This window comes from Fringilla coelebs, assembly GCF_963513975.1.
Source record: "Fringilla coelebs genome assembly, chromosome: 1".
Taxonomy (NCBI): domain Eukaryota; kingdom Metazoa; phylum Chordata; class Aves; order Passeriformes; family Fringillidae; genus Fringilla; species Fringilla coelebs.
This window is the reverse complement of record NC_140028.1, coordinates 89,460,171-89,481,721: the sequence shown is the minus strand read 5'-3', so window position 1 is coordinate 89,481,721 and position 21,551 is coordinate 89,460,171. Positions and strand designations below refer to the sequence as shown.

General features: G+C 39.8%; 1 protein-coding gene across 1 annotated transcript in view; it reads right to left on the bottom strand.

Annotated features, from left to right (window-relative positions):
* Nucleotides 1-21,551, bottom strand: part of NUP153 (nucleoporin 153) — a 44,337-nt gene that overhangs the window by 20,702 nt on the left and 2,084 nt on the right. Inside the window, exons 2-8 of the mRNA XM_084222772.1 lie at nt 6,783-6,999; nt 4,318-4,566; nt 2,869-3,008; nt 2,658-2,786; nt 809-925; nt 637-681; nt 474-527 (exon numbers count right to left, since the gene is read on the bottom strand). Of these exons, the coding sequence (XP_084078898.1) occupies nt 474-527; nt 637-681; nt 809-925; nt 2,658-2,786; nt 2,869-3,008; nt 4,318-4,566; nt 6,783-6,999 (951 nt within the window). The remainder of the gene's footprint in view (nt 1-473; nt 528-636; nt 682-808; nt 926-2,657; nt 2,787-2,868; nt 3,009-4,317; nt 4,567-6,782; nt 7,000-21,551) is intronic.

Sequence of the window (21,551 nt, the reverse complement as noted above, 5' to 3'; positions counted from 1 at the left end):
AACAAAATTTAATAATTGCCCAATTTTCTCCTTGCCTTGAGCAGTAATAAAAAATGGAAGTGTTTATTTTTTGCTTAAAATAAACATGGAAATCTGCACAAGATCTGAACAATCAATCAATATTTTTGTATTTCTTGTTATTTCTGCAAGAGAAAGCTTTCCTGGAACAAGAATGTTATCATGCAACTTAACTTCAAGTTGCAGGCCAAGATAAAACTACTTTGTGTGTTCTAGAGACATCATTCTTGATTTATCAGCACACCACCACAAAAAGATAAGAAGTGAGTAATCTTCACAGTCCTTCATCTAGTGTGGATTGAAAAGACATTTTTAGAAATTTCCACACAGCCAAGGCAGCTATAACTCACACTGTATTCATGCATGTGCTGTCATTGAGGTTTGTGACATTGCTTTTAAGAGCTGTAAAGCAGAGAAAGTTACCTATCACAGCTTAACATGCTACTGGTTCTTACCTGGTTTTGTCTGGATTGGAAGCTAGTCACATTCAGCGCACTCCTGTCCACAGGCTAACAGAGCAAAAAAGGGCCAAAATTAGAGGATGTTTTTTTCCCTACAAGAGGGTTCCATCCAACAAAAACACTGGGGGGGGGGGGGGGGGGGTTGTGATCAACTTACAGAAGACAGTGGACTAGGAACAGAAGATGGAATCCTTTTAGCATCCTGTTGAAAAAACAGGTCCAATAAATTAAAGTGGACATGACATCAAATAACATCTTCATCCTATACTGGCACATTCACTATGTTTTTCAAACACATGGCATAAAACATTAAAAGAAGCACCCCTTACCGCCAAAGGGCTTGACATCTTCTCCAATGTCTGCAAGATGCGCCGTGCTGTGGAACTTGTCACACCATAGGACTGCACGTTTGCTTGTTTAGCTTTCATTTGTCTTTTTATCGGCGGCTGAAAAATTAGCATTGCCAATGTTACAATGGTGGATTCTGAGTTCCACATGCGTGTACTTCATGCCCTATGGCTACACTGGTGATACAACCAATACTCTCAATAATGACAGAGAAAAATGCACTCACTGAGCATTCAAGGCATGAAAAAGGAAAATATACTCCACTGACTCTACAGAAGTTTAAGCGGGGCCCCGCATATCTTGCGCATGGGATAAAGCAACAAAAGAAATCCTTAAATGTAAAAAGTCATAAAATGGAGATGTTGGGCTCATAGGGTCTCTGAAGCAGTGAACAGGAAAACAGAAATGAAGCAATAGCTTGTGCTGCAGAAAGTACTTTCAGTAGCAAAACAGATCTTGGAGTTTCATCATGGCATAAGCATGGTATCTTAAGCCAGAGTATACATACAATCATTAGCATGAATTTTTAGTTCTAGTTTCCTCCCCTCCTCTAAGACTGCAGCTGACTGCAGATCTTTTCTCTGTTTAGAAAGATAAAGATGTGATTTGAACTGTCACAGATCTAAAATACACTGAAAAAGTCAATGTTGTACCACATGACTGAACATAATTGTAAAAAACCTCAGTGTGACAATTTTTTTTAAAAAAATTATGTCACATCTCTTATGTAGCACGTCATGCTTCCCACTTGACTACGTGAAGACAGGAAGCAGATCACACAACACATAAAACATGCAAGTGAGACTCGCTGTACGCAGCAACAAACAAGCTTGTCTCTCCTTTAAAAGCCAAATATTTGCTTCCTCTTTTCAACTTAACTCAGAATTTTTGTCAAGAATGAAAATAGCTAACCAAAGAGGACTTCTAGCTTACAGCAATTTTAAATGTTCTCAAGTTTGACTCAACACCAAGTCAGGAAAACCCATAAGGTTCAAGATTTCCCTGAAACAGGAAATTGAGTCCCCTTGTTCCAACAGACTGCCAAAATAGGTCCAGCAAACTTATCTTCAGTTCCTTAAAGTTCCTTTTGACTTTTTAGTTTTTTAACAAAGGGCATTCTCATTTAAACAAATTAGAACCAAATCACATTTTACTGACTTGCTTTTAGAGTCAACTCTATCTACTGAGAGCAGTCAAGATTTCTCATTTGCTGGTTCATTTCAGACCACAAAGAACACTTGGGGACAAGCAGCTCTTCCCATGAGCCATCTGAATGACAGTAAATTAGAGAGCATCTTTTTGTTTATCGTGCTATGTAGCATGTAGGACTGCATGCCTCCCTCTCAGTAACAGAAGTGCAAAGGATGAGCAAATTTGCCTTTTGTATACTACTATATTAAAAAATGCACAATATGTTCATAGTTTGAGTGCTTGTGTAAGACCTACAGGCAAGTATCAAGGAGGTAACTTTTGCTGCTATTAACAAAGTTTTCAAAGTTATGCCATCATTGTAATTATTCACATTTTATTTTACCATAATACAGTCAGAGAAAGACCATGGCAGAACATGGAAATTTGTGGAAGACACAACAGAGGAAACCCCTAATAGAAGAAACTGCCCAGCAACAAAGATGCTACTGCCATTCTTGTGCTTTATGATAAGCATTTCTACATAAAGTGTTACACAAGAACTGAAACAAAAACTGTTGGCTGAGAGGGCAAGATAGGAACTGTTGCCACATTTTTCAAGTTAAGTTCCCAGCTTAGAGCTTTTCTGGCCTTCTGTATTTCAGTTATGTTTCCCCTCACACTGCATGACGGTTCTCATACCTGGTAAGCAGAAATCTGCACTTTTGTCTGTCTTGCTGCTGCAGCTGCACCACCATAAGAGGTCTTTCCTGGGTAAAATGGAGAATCCCCAAGCTGTCTTGTCTTAAAGACAGAAGTGTTTCCAAGTGACTACAGAAAGATATTATGGTAAATAGTTAGTAAAATGGCTACACATTCAACTTGACTAAAATTAATACTGTGCAGTACTTACAGGAGAGGGAGATCCAAAAGCAGACAAATTGAACGCAGGTTTTTTAGAGCTAGATGCAGGATGCTGTGAGAGGGAATGAGATCTTTCAGCCTCTGGGGACCAGAGCAGTGGTGCTGAAGTATTTTTTGAAACTGTGATATCTGCCAAAATGACAAATGCCATATGTAAATGCCTTGTGTACATAGAGAAATTTAGTATTAAACATCACACAAATCCAGAGTTCTCTACAAAAACATCTCACAAAATGAAAAGGTCCCCTAACACTGATTTCTCTGGCACTCTAAACTTCAAAGCTCTTCAAACAGATTAATTTCACATATGGTATGAAACCCAAGTACCAACTCTGAACCTAAAATCTGTTCACAGAACTGCAAATACATGACCTTTCCAGATTTTCAATACTGATCCAATACATATCTTTCAAAAGCATCCACAAGTTAACAGCACATTTCCAATACAACACAATTTTACTTTTTCTTCTTTCATTATAAAATAAAGGAACTGCATAAACACTGGTGCATCTCTAACGATGCAAAGTTTTTCCTATATTGGTAGAGGGTTGGAAACCAGCATAGGGCAGAACTGACCAGATCTTAAACCTGAAAAATTACCGAAAGGCTGAATCAACATAGTTAACCACCTATTTTCTCTATGTCCTATGGAGACGTACCAGAAAGTTCTAGCAAACTCAGGTTATATTGCTACACCCCGGCAACACCTACTCTGAATTGTCAAACCATGGTCTCCAGAGAACTGGCTGAGCACACCTCCATCCCCATTTATATAGGGAACTAGAATAATTTGCAAACTTGCTGTTTTGCTATTTCTCAGCAAGACACCTAAGTCACATTCTACATAAATACCAGGTCTTGCTTTTTTTTTTTTTTTTTTACTTAAAAATGGTGTACATTCTTTACTGAATTTGGCAAAAAACAAGTAAGTATTGACAAATCCTGCCCTCTACCAAGAACAGCAAAAAAAAGGCAGCCCAAACTTGTTCAATCAGAATAGTTGCTTTATTGACTCCTGGTAAAAAAAAAATTGAGAATATCTTGTGTTTTTACTTTTCAACCGTATTTACTCATATTTAGCCAGCTGTGAGATATTCTGAGTCAATACTCCTTCTAGGCAACCAACCCAGCTTTCAAGCTACAGAAAGCCATCTTCATCTCCTATTATCCCCATTCAAGATTTACAGATAATCAAACTAAAATTGTATTTATCAGCACTGACTCTTTAGAATATAATGGACTCATAAATGTATTCCAAGCATGGTTATATTTAAAAGGTGACAGGATTATATGTTTTTTAAAATACTAAAAATTAAATTTAATTCTAACACCTAGAGCTGACATTCTCCTACTTTATTTATTAAGGCAATGTGGAATATTAAAGAATACAAAGTACTTCATGTTATCAAACAAATCAAATAGAGAGCACAGAAGTTACCTTTATCAGATGCTCTAGAGGAGAAGCCACTGGTTGTTGAGATGTTATCGTCATCATGCTGAGAGGTAGAATCTTTTATTTCCTTTACGAGGGACAGCCCAGGACTGCCGATGCCAAGTGTGGAAGATGTGGAGGGCTGACAGTGCGGGACTGTGGAATCCAACACGGTGCAGTTCAAATGGCTCCGGTGAAGGGAGGGCCTTGTTAACACATCCGAGAAGTTCAGCGCAGACCTGCTCGTGGATGGTTCTAAACAAGAACAGCGAGACAATCAGCTTCCCTACAGACAAACTCACAGAAGCCAAAACCTGTTTTCTATCAACAGCCATGCTTATTGCCAAGTTCTATGCACAAAAATAGAGAAGCCGAATTTAACTTCCTCACCCAGATAGGGTTTCATCTGTCTGATTACAACAGCAACACTGCTTGCAATACTAAGCATTAATGTTGCATTAAGAAGTACTTAAGGATGGGATTTTTCTGAATTTCCTCAAAATCTGACCCTGCACTCAAGCGCTTAAACTGTGCCTTTCACTAAATCAAACATCTATAAATTCCATCTCCTCCAGGTAATGCTTACAATAAGCTTTCCAAAATTTGAGATTACATGATAAGTTATGGACAACTCTGCAGGTTTTTATCATCTTGTAATAAAGATGGTGTTAGTCTGAATATGTAACATAAAAATATGTATTTGCAAAGATTTTCAGGGGTTTATTTGCGCTGGTGTCATCATCCTCCCTTCCAAATTCTACCATATCAGGTCATGCTACAGGCGAATTATCTCCTATCCATTAGTTTTTGAGACTTTGGCACAAAGCAATGTGGCCTCAGTTGTAAGACAGGCATTTTTTCCTCATGAAAAGGGTCTCTAAACACTGTCAGTGTCCTGCAAGAAGTGGTCTCACAGCTCCAGCTTGCCACATGAACAGAATAGCAATTAATGGCTATCTTGCCTGACATCCATATGCCTACAGTACCTCCCATAATTTCTGGGTATGAACATAATTTTGAGACACTACCATCCTGACATTTGTGCTGAAGCTTAAACTAGCTACATCAATCTTCATAAGCACTGCACTGCTAGTAATTAACTCTCCAACGCACTGGTAGATTTTTAAGACTGTCTTGTTTGAGATGAAAGAAAGTGTTACCAGCCCAAAGGCTGGCAAGCAAAGGAACACAGGTGCTTGCACATTAGTACCTCAGAGCCAAAGAAACAGGCTTTCTAAAATTAAAACACCAGTAACAATAAAAAAAATATTATTAACTATAGCTAGAAAGATTAACTACAACCTCCACAAACTGCAACACAAGCTACTGAAGGTTCTAGTGGGTCCCATCTGCTCCTGATTTCTTGGAGCTAGAAAGTTTGCTGTGCAGCTGTTCTCACTGAAAGGTCCTTTCACACAATTCTTTAGGAAAGCCAACACATGTTACTCATTCATGAAAACCTTCTCTATTCCTTTATACAAACTTATGCTCAAGCTACAGCTACACAGAGAGCTGTAAAGCTCCTTATTTACAGTTAGATAACATTGGTGAGAAAGGTATTTCCTCGTTACTTTTCATTCTGCCAACAACAGAAGCAGCTGACTGTCCACACAGATGGTTATGTACATGTGCTCAGACAAAATATCTCACCTAATTAAAAACTGAGTTCCCAAAACTGCTAATTTAAGAGAAACTCAACTGAGAGCATATGCAAATTAATTGAGTACTACAGAAACAGTGAGAGGCATAGATATAAAGCACAGATTAATTTTAACATGATAAAAGAGTAGTAAACTTCTTTGCCAAGGATCCAAATAGTTTCCAAAGACCCCCTAGCAATGCCACACAATGTTACAAAATATTTCAAAAATAATAATGTCATTAACAAAGTTCCCCAGATCTCCACTAAACTAACAAGGAAATTTAATAAATTGATTGAAGAAGCTCAAAGGAAAAGAAAAAAAAAAAAATCAGGACTCATGACGGAATTCTCCTCTGGCATTCTAGCATCTGATCTTTTGTTTTGAGGACAACAAAAAGATTAATGTTTCTACTACCTTAAGCAATTAGATAAACTTTCATCCCAGATCCTTTAAAAAGAAAATGTAACCCAACACACTTACAAATGAATGCTAGCTATATTTTAAACTTGGCTACTTGACTACCTGAAGTTAACTCATGACTTCCAAGGGCTCTAAATGTGCTTCCAGTATGTTTAAACTTTGAAGATTAGGCAGTTCTAAAAACTGAGTTACTGAGGTTTTTTCCTTTGTTTTTCCTATGTGTGGGGTTATTTTGGGTTGGGGTTTTTGAGAGTTTGGTCATTTTGGTTTGGGTGTTGTGGGATATTTTGGTTTTTGCCTTTTTTCTGCCCAAACGCTCCTTCCAGCCTCCCCTAGAAATGTAGATTCAAAACTAGAAATCTGTGAATAAATACAGATGGTCAGAATACTAAATGATATTTCACATACCTTCTAAATTAATTCTTGCTGATTCAGGCGTGACTCTCCCATCAATTACCATGGCATCTTCATTTGCATAATCATGGTGATAGTTTACCGGATTCTCTTCCTCGCTTGCAGTTTCATTCATATCCACACATTTATCTTCCCTTTTATTGAAATACTTCTGCAACCATCCTGGTACAATGTTTTTCACTGATTCAGTCACTCTGCTAAGGAGCCCCAGCTTGAAAGAAAAATATATGAGCACAGTCAGCAGCATACTCTGGGATGCAACCTTGCACAGACCTCAAAGACAGACATTAGATAGCAATATTCAGATGAGTAAGATAAGAAGATGGATCCTTCATAAATTCCTATACTTCTCGAACATGCATGACAAAAATGCACTTAACACTGATTTACTACTAGCCAGTCAGTTTCTGCCCTTTCCAGTAACCTTGGCAAAATTTCCACATTCTGAAACTACAGCTGAAGTTCACCAAAGGTTTGTGAAGTCATAAGGTCATAAAGGAATTAAATTTCTAAATAACTCCTGATGTACACACGATGTTTTGAGGACACCTTCACTTGAAAAACCATCAAACTCAGAAGCTCAGCAATTATCTACAGCAATAGTGATGAGCAATAATAGCTACTAAAATCAGTGAACTTAAATATTTCTTTTTCTGGTGCTGAACTGCAGGAACAATGCTCACCAAAAACCTCACTATTCAGCTCTGAGTAGTGAAGGGATCCTGATAGGATCTCGGAAGAAACAGCTACAGTTGAACAACAGATTCCTCACTACAGGACTGTTGAATAGATTCAATTTGACAAAATTTCATTTCATGGTATGTTAAAATTTTGTATCTACAAACCTTAATATTTGGCAGTTACTGAATACATAAAAGCCATTTCCATTTTGACATTTACCAATTATTTGCAATGCTTACATTCTAGTAAGAAATATTTATTTAACATTTTGTTTTAGGCAGTCACTTGTTCCCCATCATATCCTCAAAATTTCAACATCCCTTCTTGTCAAATCTCAACCCTGTGCAGCAGAGTGCTTACAACATGGAGCTGCCCCTCTTACACTGACTGCAGCCACAGAACCTGCTGCTAACCTCCGCAAGCTTTAGAAAGCGCCGAAGCTACCTCCACAATTTCAACACTTTGGAAACTGAAAACAACAAGAGCATAAAAAAGATTTTTGTTGAACTTCATTGCCAGTTGCTAACACATGCATCAAGGTACTTTGTTATTTTTCTGGGTTTAGGCAACAAAATTTTCTAAAAATTATTATTCATGTACAGAAAATTGAGAACATTCTTTGAACACGTAGTAGTTAGTGTCTAGTAAACAACTCTGAAACAAGAACCCTGTTGTATTCAACTTTCTTTAAAAATCCAGCACACATGAAAGAAAAAGTCCACATCTGTCATCCACATATTTCACACATAGTAACACAAACACCAACTTACAGGACACCCTTAAATCTGGAGTTAGAAGGGGGACTGGCAAAGAGGAGAAAAGCAAGGTAGAAAACAAAAGTCTATTCACAGAAAGAAAGTCATCTTAATTTACAATTTGACATTTTTCATAAGGACCTGTAATTTAATCTTTTACTTGCACTAAGACAGAATAACTAGCCTAGGACAGCTTAAACTAGATAGAATAAATGCATAATAAGTGCATAATAAATGCATCTATCACAATTACCATGCAAAGATGCACACTAATATGCCATGTTTAGGGTGTTGCTGGTATTCTACATAAATACTAAGCCTCAACACCAGAGCTCAAAAGCAGTTCAGTGCCTGGCACCAGCCAAGAGGCAGTCTGTACTCTGTTCCCAGACCCTCATTTTCACCTTTACTTGTGACACACTGTCCCCCTTTAGGGGAGTGAGTATTTTGCTGCTACAAATAAAAGCATATCAAGAACTCAGAGGAGTTAGAATTTGCCAAAGCAAGCAAATGGTCAGGACACAAACTGCATCCAAGGCAACTGCTCTTTCCAAAAAGCTAGGCATTACTATATTCAGTATTGCTAGATAATCTCTCCATTAAAGAGTAAGACATTACTGGCTATAAGACAGGTGCCAGTATGATCCTCTTGCTGAGGAAGTCCTCCCAGGACTGAAAGCCACCTGAGACTCAAGATGGAAGAAGCCACAGGCATCCAGAAGAGTAAACACCCAATCATTAGTAATCCTAATGAGTAACTGGAGAATGTAGCTCGACAAGTAATTGACTAAGAGGACGTTTTACTATCCACATCTGACACCAGACGGGTTTGACCCTTTCATGCAAATGGCAGCCTTGCCATTCTCCACATAATCAGCATTCCAAGCTGGGTAACACAGGGTAACTTCCCAAACCTGCCCATGAGCTGGAACTCAGCACAGCCATACTGCACCAAGTACCAATGGCCTGCTCCATCCGGCTTAGGCACAGTGGTAGACAGGGAGCACAGTTTTATACTCCAGAATAATGCTGGCTTAGTGACAAAGCAAGAGAAAGCAAAATACATGTAAAGGCACCTACATTTCCTGTCAGCAAAATATATTAAAGGCAGTGTGAAAGAACTATGCAGGCATTATAAATGAGCCATCATCAAAACCAGACTCCATTAAAAAACACGTTCCCCCTAAAAGTATTCCACGTTCCCCAGGTATGCCTATTCAAATATACACAGATGACAGGCCAAAAAAAAAAAAAACCCCAGAATTCCTTCCATCATCTCTTATCTGCCCATCAGAGCTAAAAGCCAATCAATAAAGCTCTGTGGCTGGATTCCTGATCAAGTCAGGCAGTTAAGGTACCACTGACCAACTACAGATTTGAACATGCATATTGTCTATTCCTGCCAGAACAATTCAGCAAAATGTCATGCCTTACGCTGTCTTTAAAGCTGGCATTTTAATCTTACCCTAACTTGCAGCTTCTACTTCAGCACATGCATTTGAACACCCTTTCCCTCTCTCTGCACATGCAAACAAGCCATTCCTGTCAGCAGCAGAGCACTCCCCTTCTACTACTTCTGTGTCACCAGCTCTGCACTTTGTTCATCCCATCTCCTCAGAGAGGAATCATTAATCCTTCTAGAAGGCTGACAAGGATAGTACACATCTCATTGATGCCAACAGATCTTCAGATATGAAATACAAAAGACACAGCAATAGACAACTCTAGCAGGCTTATTCTCCAGCAAACTGCTCAGATCCTGATCTTCTCATGCCACAAATATGAACCAGTTTCTGCCAAAACACCTCCATTCACTACAGCTACTCTGAACACGCTACTGCACAAAAACTGTTCTAGTTCCCAGTCTCAGGTTGGGAGCAGAGGACGTGGTGCTGGCACGCAGTCTAATGTTCATAACTTCTCATTTCTACAGGCCACACAGGTACCAAACTTAATATCATGGAAGGGCAGAAGATTCAGAGGGGCAATCCCGACTGTGTGACTGCTGTGTTTTATTCAGTGAACATATTTTACTCCTTAACTGACTAATTTCAGAGGTTTGAGCTGCTGTCAGTATCAACTGCTATCACCTCAAATACACTCATCCCAAAAAATATCAGCAAGAAAGCTGAACAAAATGATAATGCACCAGAAAGACCTAGTAGCTTATGAATAGGTGCTTTTAAAAATCTGTGCATCATCTCAAGTGTCTGCAGCTCTGCTAGGTCTATGTAAGTCTATGTATACAAACATCATAGCAACAGTAACTACAGTAACAGCTACTCCAAGGCATATTGGCTTGACATCACGGAATCACTGAACTATTAAGGCTGGAAAAGACCTCTTAGATCATTGTGTCCAACTGTGACCCAAGAGTCCAAACCCTCCTAGTTTGGGCACAAACACTCATGCTGAGTTTCAAGCCCTGCTCCTTAGGTCCCAAGACTCATCTGCAGGGTCCAGAGCATTATTTTGAAGGCTCCAAGTTTGATTTGGAAGGCCCAAAGCCTCATTTGTAGAATTCAAAGTGTTTATAGAGTACAAAGGTAAATCTCCAGGTCCAAACCCTAGCTTCCAAAGCCTCCTATTTAGGATTCAGCCTTTTATCTAATGGGCTCAAAGCCTTCCTCTATGCCTCCAAAAACCCATTTCTAGGGAGCAGAGCCTCAGTTCAAGGTTCAAGAAGGTTCAGTTCAAGAAGCACCATTTGAGGGCACAAAATCCAAGAAAATCCAACTGCAGGGTTTAAACCCTCCTACTCACCTCCAAAAGCCCATTTCCAGGGGCCAAAGCCCTGTGTTGGAAACTCAAATCCTTCCTCAGAGGGTCCAAAGCCCTCCTCATATAAGGTCATGGAATCATTAAGGTTGGAAAACACCTTTAGGATCATCAAGTCCAACTGTTAATTCAGCACTACCATCATGTTCACCATTAAACCACACCCTCAACTGCCAACTCCAACTGCCCTTCACTGGACAGGCACTAGCCCCTCAGTGTGTTCCTCATAGAGGGTGGCCCAAATCTGAACACCAGATTCCAGGTGTGGCCTTCACCTGTGCTGAGGCACAGCTGGCTGCTGTTCAGACACTGCTGACCAGCACCACCAGGTCCTTTTCCGCCATGCAGCTTTCCAGCCACGCTTACCCCAGCCAGCAGGGGGCTGTTGTGACCCAAATTCAGGACTTGACACTTCATCTTACTGAACCTCATACAACTGGCCTCAGCCCATCTTCCCAGACCCCTGTCTAGAACTTTCCTGTCCTCCAGCTGATCAACACTCCTGCCCAGCTTGGTGTTATCTGCAAACTGGCTTAGGGTACAATCGATCCCCTTGTCCACGACATTGATGAAGGTGTTAAAAAGGACTGGCCCCAATATTGAGCCCTGGCAAACACCATGTGACTGGTCACCAGCTGAATGTAACCCCATTCACCACCATGCTCTGGGCCCGGCCATCCACACAGTTTTTTTACTCAGCAAAGATCACACCACAGGAAGCCAGGAGAATGCCACGGGAAATGGTGTCAAGGCTTTACTAAATTCTACGTAGATGACATCCAACATCCAAAACCTTTCCCTCATCCACCAAGTGGGTAACAGGAGATCACATTGGTCAAGCATGATCTGCCTTCATAAACCCACGCTGGCTGCAACACTAAGCAAAAGATATGTAGACAGAAGTATCAGTTAACAAACAGGTATCATAATTTACTACTTTAAAAGACCGTTTCTTCAAAGGATTTATATAAAGAAAGAAAGAAAAACCAGTAGTTTCTGGTCACAGTTTGAATTCCAAACTTAAAAGAAGGCAATAGCTGGACAAAAATATATTTCTTGGCCAAAAATATTTACAGAATAGGACAGTTGTTCCAGCATGTAAGGGTCTTTCACATAGCATAGGGTGAGGAAAGTACTGGCAGAAGCACTCAGCAGTGACACATTACTCGAAAACATCCGTTTTGTAACTGAGTTGATTACAGTCCAGGAGGTTCAAGTATGAAAAAGTTGTATAAAAATTATATAACAGTCATACACTTACAGAAATTTGTCAGAGATGCAAAATACACAACTGGATAAAAGAGCTGATTTCCACTTCACTGTACACACACCTCTGAAAAGCATCAAATTCTTGCCTCTCAGAGACTTGCTTGCTTCCAATTTCAAAGTTCAAGTTATCAGAACGTATGAATCAATAAGTCCTGAAAATGAAACCTATCAGTGAAATTCACTGAGACAGAGCAGATCAATCTAACCAATTACAAACACCAAAAAGGAATTTTCTTGCCCTCCACTCCCCACAGTTAGCTCATGCCAGCTCTGGCACATAGCAGGCTACTCTCCATACTAGCTGAGTTCATTAATCTGGCAAAAAGTACGTGTTTCTCTGCTGGGCCAATGAGTTAAACTGGCTCAGCACACCAGAACTGCCCTGAGAGAAAGCATGATCAGGCAGCCAGAACCAGAGGAACATGAAATAAAACTTCTCCCTTCTTTCAATCATCCTGTGTCCATACTGTCATTAAAGACACTTTCCCATTCTCCTCTTCACCTCACCCTTCCCTTGTGCTGCCAGTAGGACATACAAGCAACGAAATGATGAACTGTAGCAAGGCTCCATTAAATAGATCCAACCAAAAATCTGTCTCTAGACTATGATGGTGAGGACTACCCCTCAGGAGCATCACAGGTTGCTGGTGCAGCTTATATGCCTGCATTGATGCTCACGCAACAGCAGGAACAGAAATGGAAACATGACATGATTGTCTCTTGCAGCAGCAGACTTAGACTGGATTAGACTAACTCTGCTTTTGCTATTCAAGGAGTGGCTTCAATCTGGATGTAGGACAGCAGAGTTTGATATTTCATTTAGAAAAAAGACAATAAAACATGACTTAATATGAACAATATGTTTCAGGAATGTTATTAATTATGTAACATTTGAAAAACAACAATTTTATTTAAGGCAAGTGGACTAGTTCTAATTTATTCCTGAAAGTCTTGAAGAAGGGATTCTATTACCAGATAAGTGTGTGTTTCTTTCTTACTGCTTAAGTGAGCCTTATTTTCCTTGGTCTAGTTAGCTTTAGAATAAAGGTTCCAGGGAAATTCAGGTATTTTCTGGCACTGTATGCACATCTGCATACATTATTATCACTTACAACTGAGAGCAAAACACCAGTATGTGCTCCGAGAGATAAATCAGGTTAAATCCTTGTGACACCGAATGCTTTTTATCTAAGTTTTGTCCACACCTTCAGCTGACACCGTGACAACATTACAAAATGCACCACAAAGTACAAAGGTACCTTTCTTTCTTCCTTTTAGGAAGCACTACACAGGCAGTAGAGTAGTTAACCCTCAGCAGAAATCAACAATGGGCGCTGTAAATTACATTCGGTATTACACTTTGAGATGGAAATCTACCAGCAGCAAAAGCAAAAAGTTTAAGATTCATGAGACTATTTTCCCTTACAACTTTAAAAGCAGTTTTAAAGTTCTGTCTTTCCCAATTTAAGATGGAACTCCAAGTAGTAATATTTTTTAATTGAGGACTGCTCAACTCAGCTGCTACAGTGTGTCCCTAGGTAAGTTTCATAAGAGTATCTAGAATTATATTAATTGAAATGCTGCTCAGAATATCTTTTCTATAAGGAAATCCTGTAGTCTAAACTTACTACTTTTATTTCTGACATAATCACATGGACAAGTTTAAAACTAGAATGATCAAGAAGTACATTTCCTATGGCAACAGATGGTCTTTACAAGTCCATTAGCACAAGTTATCAGATTCTGCAAAGTATAACACACATTTTATATTTAGGATTTAAATACATTATTTACGCATTGTTTATCTTATTTATAGGTATTATATATACATTAAGATGCAATTCATTACAGTACTTCAGCATCACCAAACATAACTGGTAATGACAAAATCTTCCTCTTTCCTGCATTTACAGCTAAGGAGTTCATGCATACAAGGGCTATCAATGCATCATACCCCACCATACAAATTTGCTACCTGCTACAATGCACAAGGCTCCCAGCTAAGAACTAAACAATTTCAATGTCATTTTGCCTGACAGGACTCACAAACAAAACATGGTACCATCACACTATGGTACATAGTGGTGAGGACACACTGTGTATTTAAAGCCAAAAACGGGCAGCCCAAATTCTGCAACAACTCCTGAAGCAACAGTTAAATGCCATTTGAGATCAACTTGCAGCTTGCCAATGTCCATCCCTATGTCCACTGCTTCCTAGTGAGGATAAGGCTTGAAGGTTTGAAAAATATTTCACAAAACTAAGCTACGAAATCTCACTCCTGACATTTTGGAAAACACAGTCTTCAAAACAGAAGACTGGAATTAAATTTTTAAATAAAAAACAGTATTAATGAAAAACAGGAAAATATTCACATCCTTCCTCTGAAGTATCTTCTCTGCCCATGCTGATCTATGAACTGAGCTGATAAGAGCACATACCAGTCATTTCGCAGAATCTAATGCCAATCCTGCTGCACCTGTTGCAATTAGATATGTTACCTAACTCACAAATTTTAACAGGTAAATTAAAATCAAGTAACTAAATCATCGCATTTATCATTAGCTGTGATCATTTGGTACTTCAGCAAAACTCAAAGCCTTCCTACCTTTTAAGTATAAACCACAGACAGTGTGCAGCATGCAAAAGTTAAGCCTCACAATTCACCTAACCAGCATAACCTGCAATTACTTTAAATTGGACACATCTAACCCTGGTGCATACACTTCCTGACTAGATTCTAAAATGTAAGAACTGGCGCTTAAGAGAAACCAAAGTAATGACCCTTGGACACAGCTGCTTTAGCTGGAGCAGTGAGGGGTATTGTTACATTCTTCAATGTTTTAAGGTAATATTCTGAAACTGTAAAGCCCAGGTAGCCTCAGCTCTGCTGCAGGGCAGTAATCTTCCATTGTGAGAGGCAGCAGTGTCTTTCTGGCCATATTTTTTCACCATACTGCAACTGACAGAACCAAGAGCACCTCACTTTAAACATATAATCAGTACCTTCAGACACTTCTCTTACCAACAACCTGAAAAATTGCCACTGCATGTAGAGATTATTTTTTTAGTGACTAAAGGTCACTAAAAAATCATATACAAATATATATATATTCTACAACTCTGTAAAGTAAGTTTAGCAACAAATACTGAGGGCTGACATTAGAACACATGCACTGTTATAAATTTAATACATATCTGGTTGCACCACAGCAATTCCTGAACACAGCTACATTTAAATCAGTTTAAGCTGTGTTTTTATCTGTTTTGCTTAGGATAATTTTAATTACAAATGCACAGTCTCACCAATTTAATATCTCATTACTACAAATATTTCAGTGCCTCACTGTAATTCAGTCTCAAAGACAATGACAAGTGAACAGTTTAGCTCTTTGCTTGATTTACTTCAGTCTTGGAAGTCACCAAGCCTTGAGCTCTAATAAGGGAAGGAGTCTTGCAAAATATCTACTTCAAAAACATTTGATTCAAAATACAATCATAACTAAAAGCAAAGTCAGCCAGCTCCCCAAGACACTCTCACACAACTTTTTCCAAGAGCAGAACCATCAAGAAAACATTAAATAGTCTCAGCAAAGAGAAGGAAAGTTTTCTACTGGCTCATGTATTCGCAAATTGTGTATGTGCTATTCACAGGTATAGGACTCAATGCATGCTGGTGTATCTGTGTAAGCACACACATTTCACCCCAGCAAATGGGAATGCAAAGATGAACTCATGTTTAGTTGAAAAAACCACAGTAGTCTCAAGCCAAACCACACAAAAATCCCGTACTTAAGTGCAACACATATAGATTCATAGAATGTTTTGGCTTGGAAGGGACCTTTAGAGGTCATCTAGTCCAAACTCCCCTGCAATGAGCAGGGGCATCTTCAACTAGATCAGGCTGCTCAGAGCCCCATCTAACCTAACCTTGAATGTTTCCAGGGACAGAGCTTCAAACACGTCTCCCGGCAACCTGTTCCAATCTATCATCATTTTCTTCTTAAAAAATTCTTCCTTACATCCAGTGTGAATCAACCCTCCTTCAGTTAAAGGAGTCTAAGTCCCCTTTAGGTTCTCCAGGTGTTCATAAGGTCTTCCCAGAACCTCCTCTTCTCCAAGCTAAAGGGCCCTAACTCCCTCAGCCTGTCTTCATGGCAGAGGTTCTCCCGCTCCCTGACAATTCTTGAGGCCCATCTCTGGCCTCACTCCAACAGGCCCATGTCCTTCCTGTGCCGATCCCAGAGCTGGATGCGCAATACTCCAGGTGGGGCCTCACCACAGAGGAGTAGAAGAACAGAATCCCCTCCTTCAACCTGCTGGCCACACTGCTTTGGATGCAGCCCAGGATATGTTTGGCTTTCTGGAAGCACACATTGCCAACTCATATGCACTCTCTCATCCATCAGCAACCCCAAGTCCTTGGCAGAGCTGCTCTCCATCTACTCGTGCCCCAGCTTGCATTGATACTGGGGTTGCACCAAGCCAAGGGCAGTACAATAAATACTGATTTGATGACACAGAACATTAAAAAGCAAAAAACACGAGATTTTTTACAACTTAATAGCAGAAAAAATGGAAAAGTATATCACATGACTTACCACTAAGAAGACAGAAAACATTTTTAAAAATTGGTCAGCAAAACAGCAACCCTAGAAAAAAGCCTCTTAGTTACTCTCTTTTTGAGGGCAAGCTCACAATTTACTCTAGAAAAACTGCAACAGTGAGACAGAGGCATTTTCCTCAAGAGACAGCACAACCCCAAAGACAGAATTAGAGGATGGACCAGCAAAAGGACTGCCAACCTAGAGCAACAGTGACATTTACGCTGAAACTATGCCCGTGTGTGCTATGCGGTCCAGCTGCAGCAGCTCTGATAGAACCACACACAAAGGCTGCATGGCACCCCAGAGATCACCTACTACAACCTCCTCCTCAGAGAATGGCCAAAACCATCAGGTGCCCCTGGGTTTTGAAACATCTCTGGGCAGTTCCTCCAACATGCTGACTAGTTAAAGATTTTTAAATCTTTAAAAGATTTTTTAAATTTTTCCTATTATGAAATCAGAATTTCCATTTTGGCATCTTGAGTCCATTGTCCCTTTGTATTGCTATGAATCTCCCAGAAGAGTCTTGCTACACCTTCTCTATAGTCTTATTAGGTATTTGCTGCTCTTAATCTGAACACACCCAGTTCTCTAAGCCATCATGATTTTGGGCATCTCTCAACCAGAATCACTCCTGTATGTTTTCCTTGTCTTTTTTTGAACTTGAGACGCCAAAACTAGAGACAACAGTCCAGATGCAGTCCTAGAAGTGCTGCATGCAGGGGAATAAGCAACTCCTTTAACATCCTTCCCACACACTTACTAATACCTCCCAGTATGCAGCTGGCCTTTTTTACCTCAAGAGCGTGCTGCTGACTCACGTTCAACCTGCTGTCCAGCAGGTAGGTGGGGTTGTTTTGTCCCAGATGAAGGACTTAACATTTGCCTTTATTAAAACTTACAAGGTTCTTGGCAGCCCACTTCTGCCAAGTTCCCTCAATGGCAGCCCTACTCTTCATTATGCAACAGAGCTGAAGTTCCCAAGGGTTTGGTATTATCTGGGAAACTGCTGAGGATCCATGCCATTCCTTCATCCCAGGTTGTTAATAAAGACATGGAACAGCATGAGCCTCAATATCAACCTCTGAGTGCTCTATTAGCAATTAGCTGCCACTGGATCTTTGTACTGCTGGTCACAACCCTTTGAGGTAAATGGTTCTGCTAATTTTCCAATCACTTCACGGTCCACCTGACAAGTCTGTATTTCACCAAGTGGTCAACAGGGATCACATGGGGGACCATGCTGCAGGCATTGCTAAAGTCCAGGTAAACAACACCCACTGTTTGCCCCATGTTCACTGAGCCAGTCATCCCAGTGTTATGAACTCATTACATGATGCTGTGGCAGCCCATCACCTGCAGCACCCTGGAATACTTTTGCTCACACATTTTTGGGCACACAGAAGAGATTCTGAACTCTGTCCTGCCAACTTGTTAGAATCAGCAGCAGCTCAGCTTGTCCATGGCAAGGGAGGAAGAACTGGTTCTAATTAGTGACTGGAGGAATAAATAACTCAGAGGAAGTGATGTGCTGCCAGCAACCAAAGACAATTTGCAGTGTCTCAGCTAACACAATTATTTAATCTGCTTTTTTCTTTTCCTAAGATACCACTCACTTATACTGTTTGTCCCCAACACTTCACAGCGTCCAAGACTGTTACAACACTTTGAAACAAACTCTAGAATATTAATGAAATGCTATAGCAATCATCATCTACAATTTATGCAAGTGTACAGTACTGCTAGCCTAAATGAGAGAAAACTGTCAATATCTCAGTTTTAGAAGTTCTTCCCAATTAGGATACATTTTTGTTTACAGTAGCAGTAGAAAGCCAAGTGCCAAATTTAAACACCTGTTTTGCCAATACAGTATCATATTGCTGGGACAAAAACAAAACTTCTGAGGTTGACTATCAGCCCATCTTTTAAAAACAATCTTTAAATACACATTAAGCATTTCTTCAAATTTATTTGTTTTAGCTCCATGTGCTAGCTTACTACTAAACCAAATCAAGCAGAATTGCATACAAATACAACCATATTAAATGTGCTCCAAGGTGCAATCCTGTTGACTGGAGTTAATACAATGTTATTTGTATAAGTCCATATGGACATTCTTAATAAAGACTTTTTAAATTAGCATTTTCCTGTTTAAGGCCTATGAAGCATTACCTAGGTTACATTGCTCAATATGATAGTCTAGGAACTCTTAAGCATCAAAGTTTCAAAATTTCCTCACAAAATAAACCTGGTGGTTTGTAAGATCCTTTCTGCCCACTGCCTGCAGTCACTGCCAAGCAAGGCCTACCTTCAAGACAGCAGCAGGCAACAACGCAATGCTTTAGACACTGCTGCATACAGTTTTCAGTTCCCAGTCCTGAAGCTAGACCTTACATGATGTCTCAAGTGCCTTGGTGAAACTCACGAATCCAGAGGGGCTTTCACGACACAGGCCTATGAAAGTGGCATCCAGTGGCCTTCTGGTCCCCTTTGTCAGGTTACGAGCTAACTACATCAGTGCAAGACCAAGTACAATACATGCACAGACTTACGCTGGTTTCATCAAGGAAACTATCTTTGGATTTGGACATCTACGTTATAAATATGCACTGGCACATACACATGTAGGAAAAAAGGAAAACATCACTCCTCAGCACAAGCTTTAATCTACAGACATTACCTCTAATTATCAAACAGCTCTAAGCTAAAGCCCAACGTGAATACAGAAGTTTATGGGAAAGTTATAAACACTTTTCAGGTAACTGGTTTTTTCTCATGCTTAAATCTGCCTGTGTGAGTTTAAATAAAAGTGCAGGAGAATCGAAGTTCTTTGACTCCTTCATCTGAATGCTTAATACTCAAATAAAAAAACTACCACAAGAAGTTATTTTATTCTTTTCTCCTTTAAGTCACACTTAAAATCTCTGAAATCTGTTACCTGGATGAGAATGGCACTGTTCCAAGTTAAACCAGCATGAGCACACACACAAAAGCATAAAATTAAACATAAAATTAACAATAGGAATGTACAAATACACTTCTAGCAGTTTAATAAGCCAGCAATGCAAACATCGTTCCCATTTAACATTTCCACATTGGTAATTCCCATCATCAGTCTATCCAAATGAGCAGGACAAACCATCACTTAGAAACACTGGGGCCACATGTGGAAGACGAAACCCAGATGCTGGACACAACAGCTCCCTCACTTGGCATGTGCTTAGCTCTCAAAAAAGCTGTAATTTTAACCCAAGTGCCTAAGCTCCTTAAAAAGTGCAGGAGGAGGCAGGGTATTTCAGCATGGGATGGCCAAGTAAACAGCATGCTGAGCACAGCATAACCTAAACTCAATGCATTCAGTATGGAGCTGTCAACACTCTACCCCTAGGAAAGCATAGTCAATGGGAAGAACTCATCCATTCTACTCCAAGAACATCCACCAAGGAGATACAAAAAGGCTCTTTTCATTCTGATATGTGACTCTCCCACCTCAAATCTTCATGGTAAGTGAGTTGATACTGTCCTTAACTGGTGGTGCTACTACTTTTTGTTCCTTGGTTTAATAATACAGCTGCTGACAGTGCACTTTTTATAAGCAGGATGATAGCCCAGAAAAGAAAATACCCGTGGTTTAGTTCCTTCACTAGTGGGGGAAATCTACTCATAGCTCTATCTTCCAAGAGAAAATACAAGCTGCAAGTCACATCCTCCAAGCAGCATCTGTTCATCCCTCCTATTTGAGACTGGTTTAAAAAAAGACTCTACAGTTACAAAAACACACAAGCAAACGTAATGAAATATGGCTCTATCAGGCACCTGGGGAGAAAAGGGCAGGAAATTCTGCACTTTCCATGTTTATTCCAAGAATATATAAAACAAATAACTTCTGAAATCATGGATCAGAGGCTGTATATCTCCACTCTTGGAAGGTAACATCTTATACATCCTCTTCCTGGCTCAATAAATCACACATTCTTTTTCTGGATAATAACACAGCTTCAGTCAGAAGAACTCAAAGACAACACACAGCTTGGCAACTGGGATATTTGCCCAGAAAGTGGAAGATGTAGGTTGACGTCTCTAGGCAAAAAAAAAAATCAGAAGCAGGGTCTACCACATTTTGAACAAATGCTTTAGCTAATCATCTTTGAAAAGCAACAGCATCTCCTCTTCCAAATGTCTTCTAAAGCCGTTGCTGCACTTAATGGAAGACTGACTCTGCAGCATGCTGGACACGACTGGAGAATTCCCACCTGACAAGGCTCCCTGGGAGACTACGGCAAAATAACATCAAGAAACCATAACAACTTTAAAAATATACACAACAGGCTTACAATAGCAAGCCTGGCATCATGCTACTCATCTTTCATACAAGTAGAAAATAATCAAATATCCTAAGAACTTTAAAGGTATTAGCAACATGGCATTCAGTGCTTAGGTACCTTCGGAGCTTGGTGATAAGAGACTGAGTTTTCAGGACTCCAGTCTTGACCCAAGCACTTAGAACAGTTTTAATACAGTACTTCTATGAGCTTCCTTATTGATAACAGTTAGGGGAGCAGGAGATCATGTCCAGACTGCATTGAGCACTTCCATGTCTTCCCAAACTCATTACTGAGAGACATCACCAAGCCACAGAATACTTTCTGCAGAGTGGATGTTATATTGAAAAT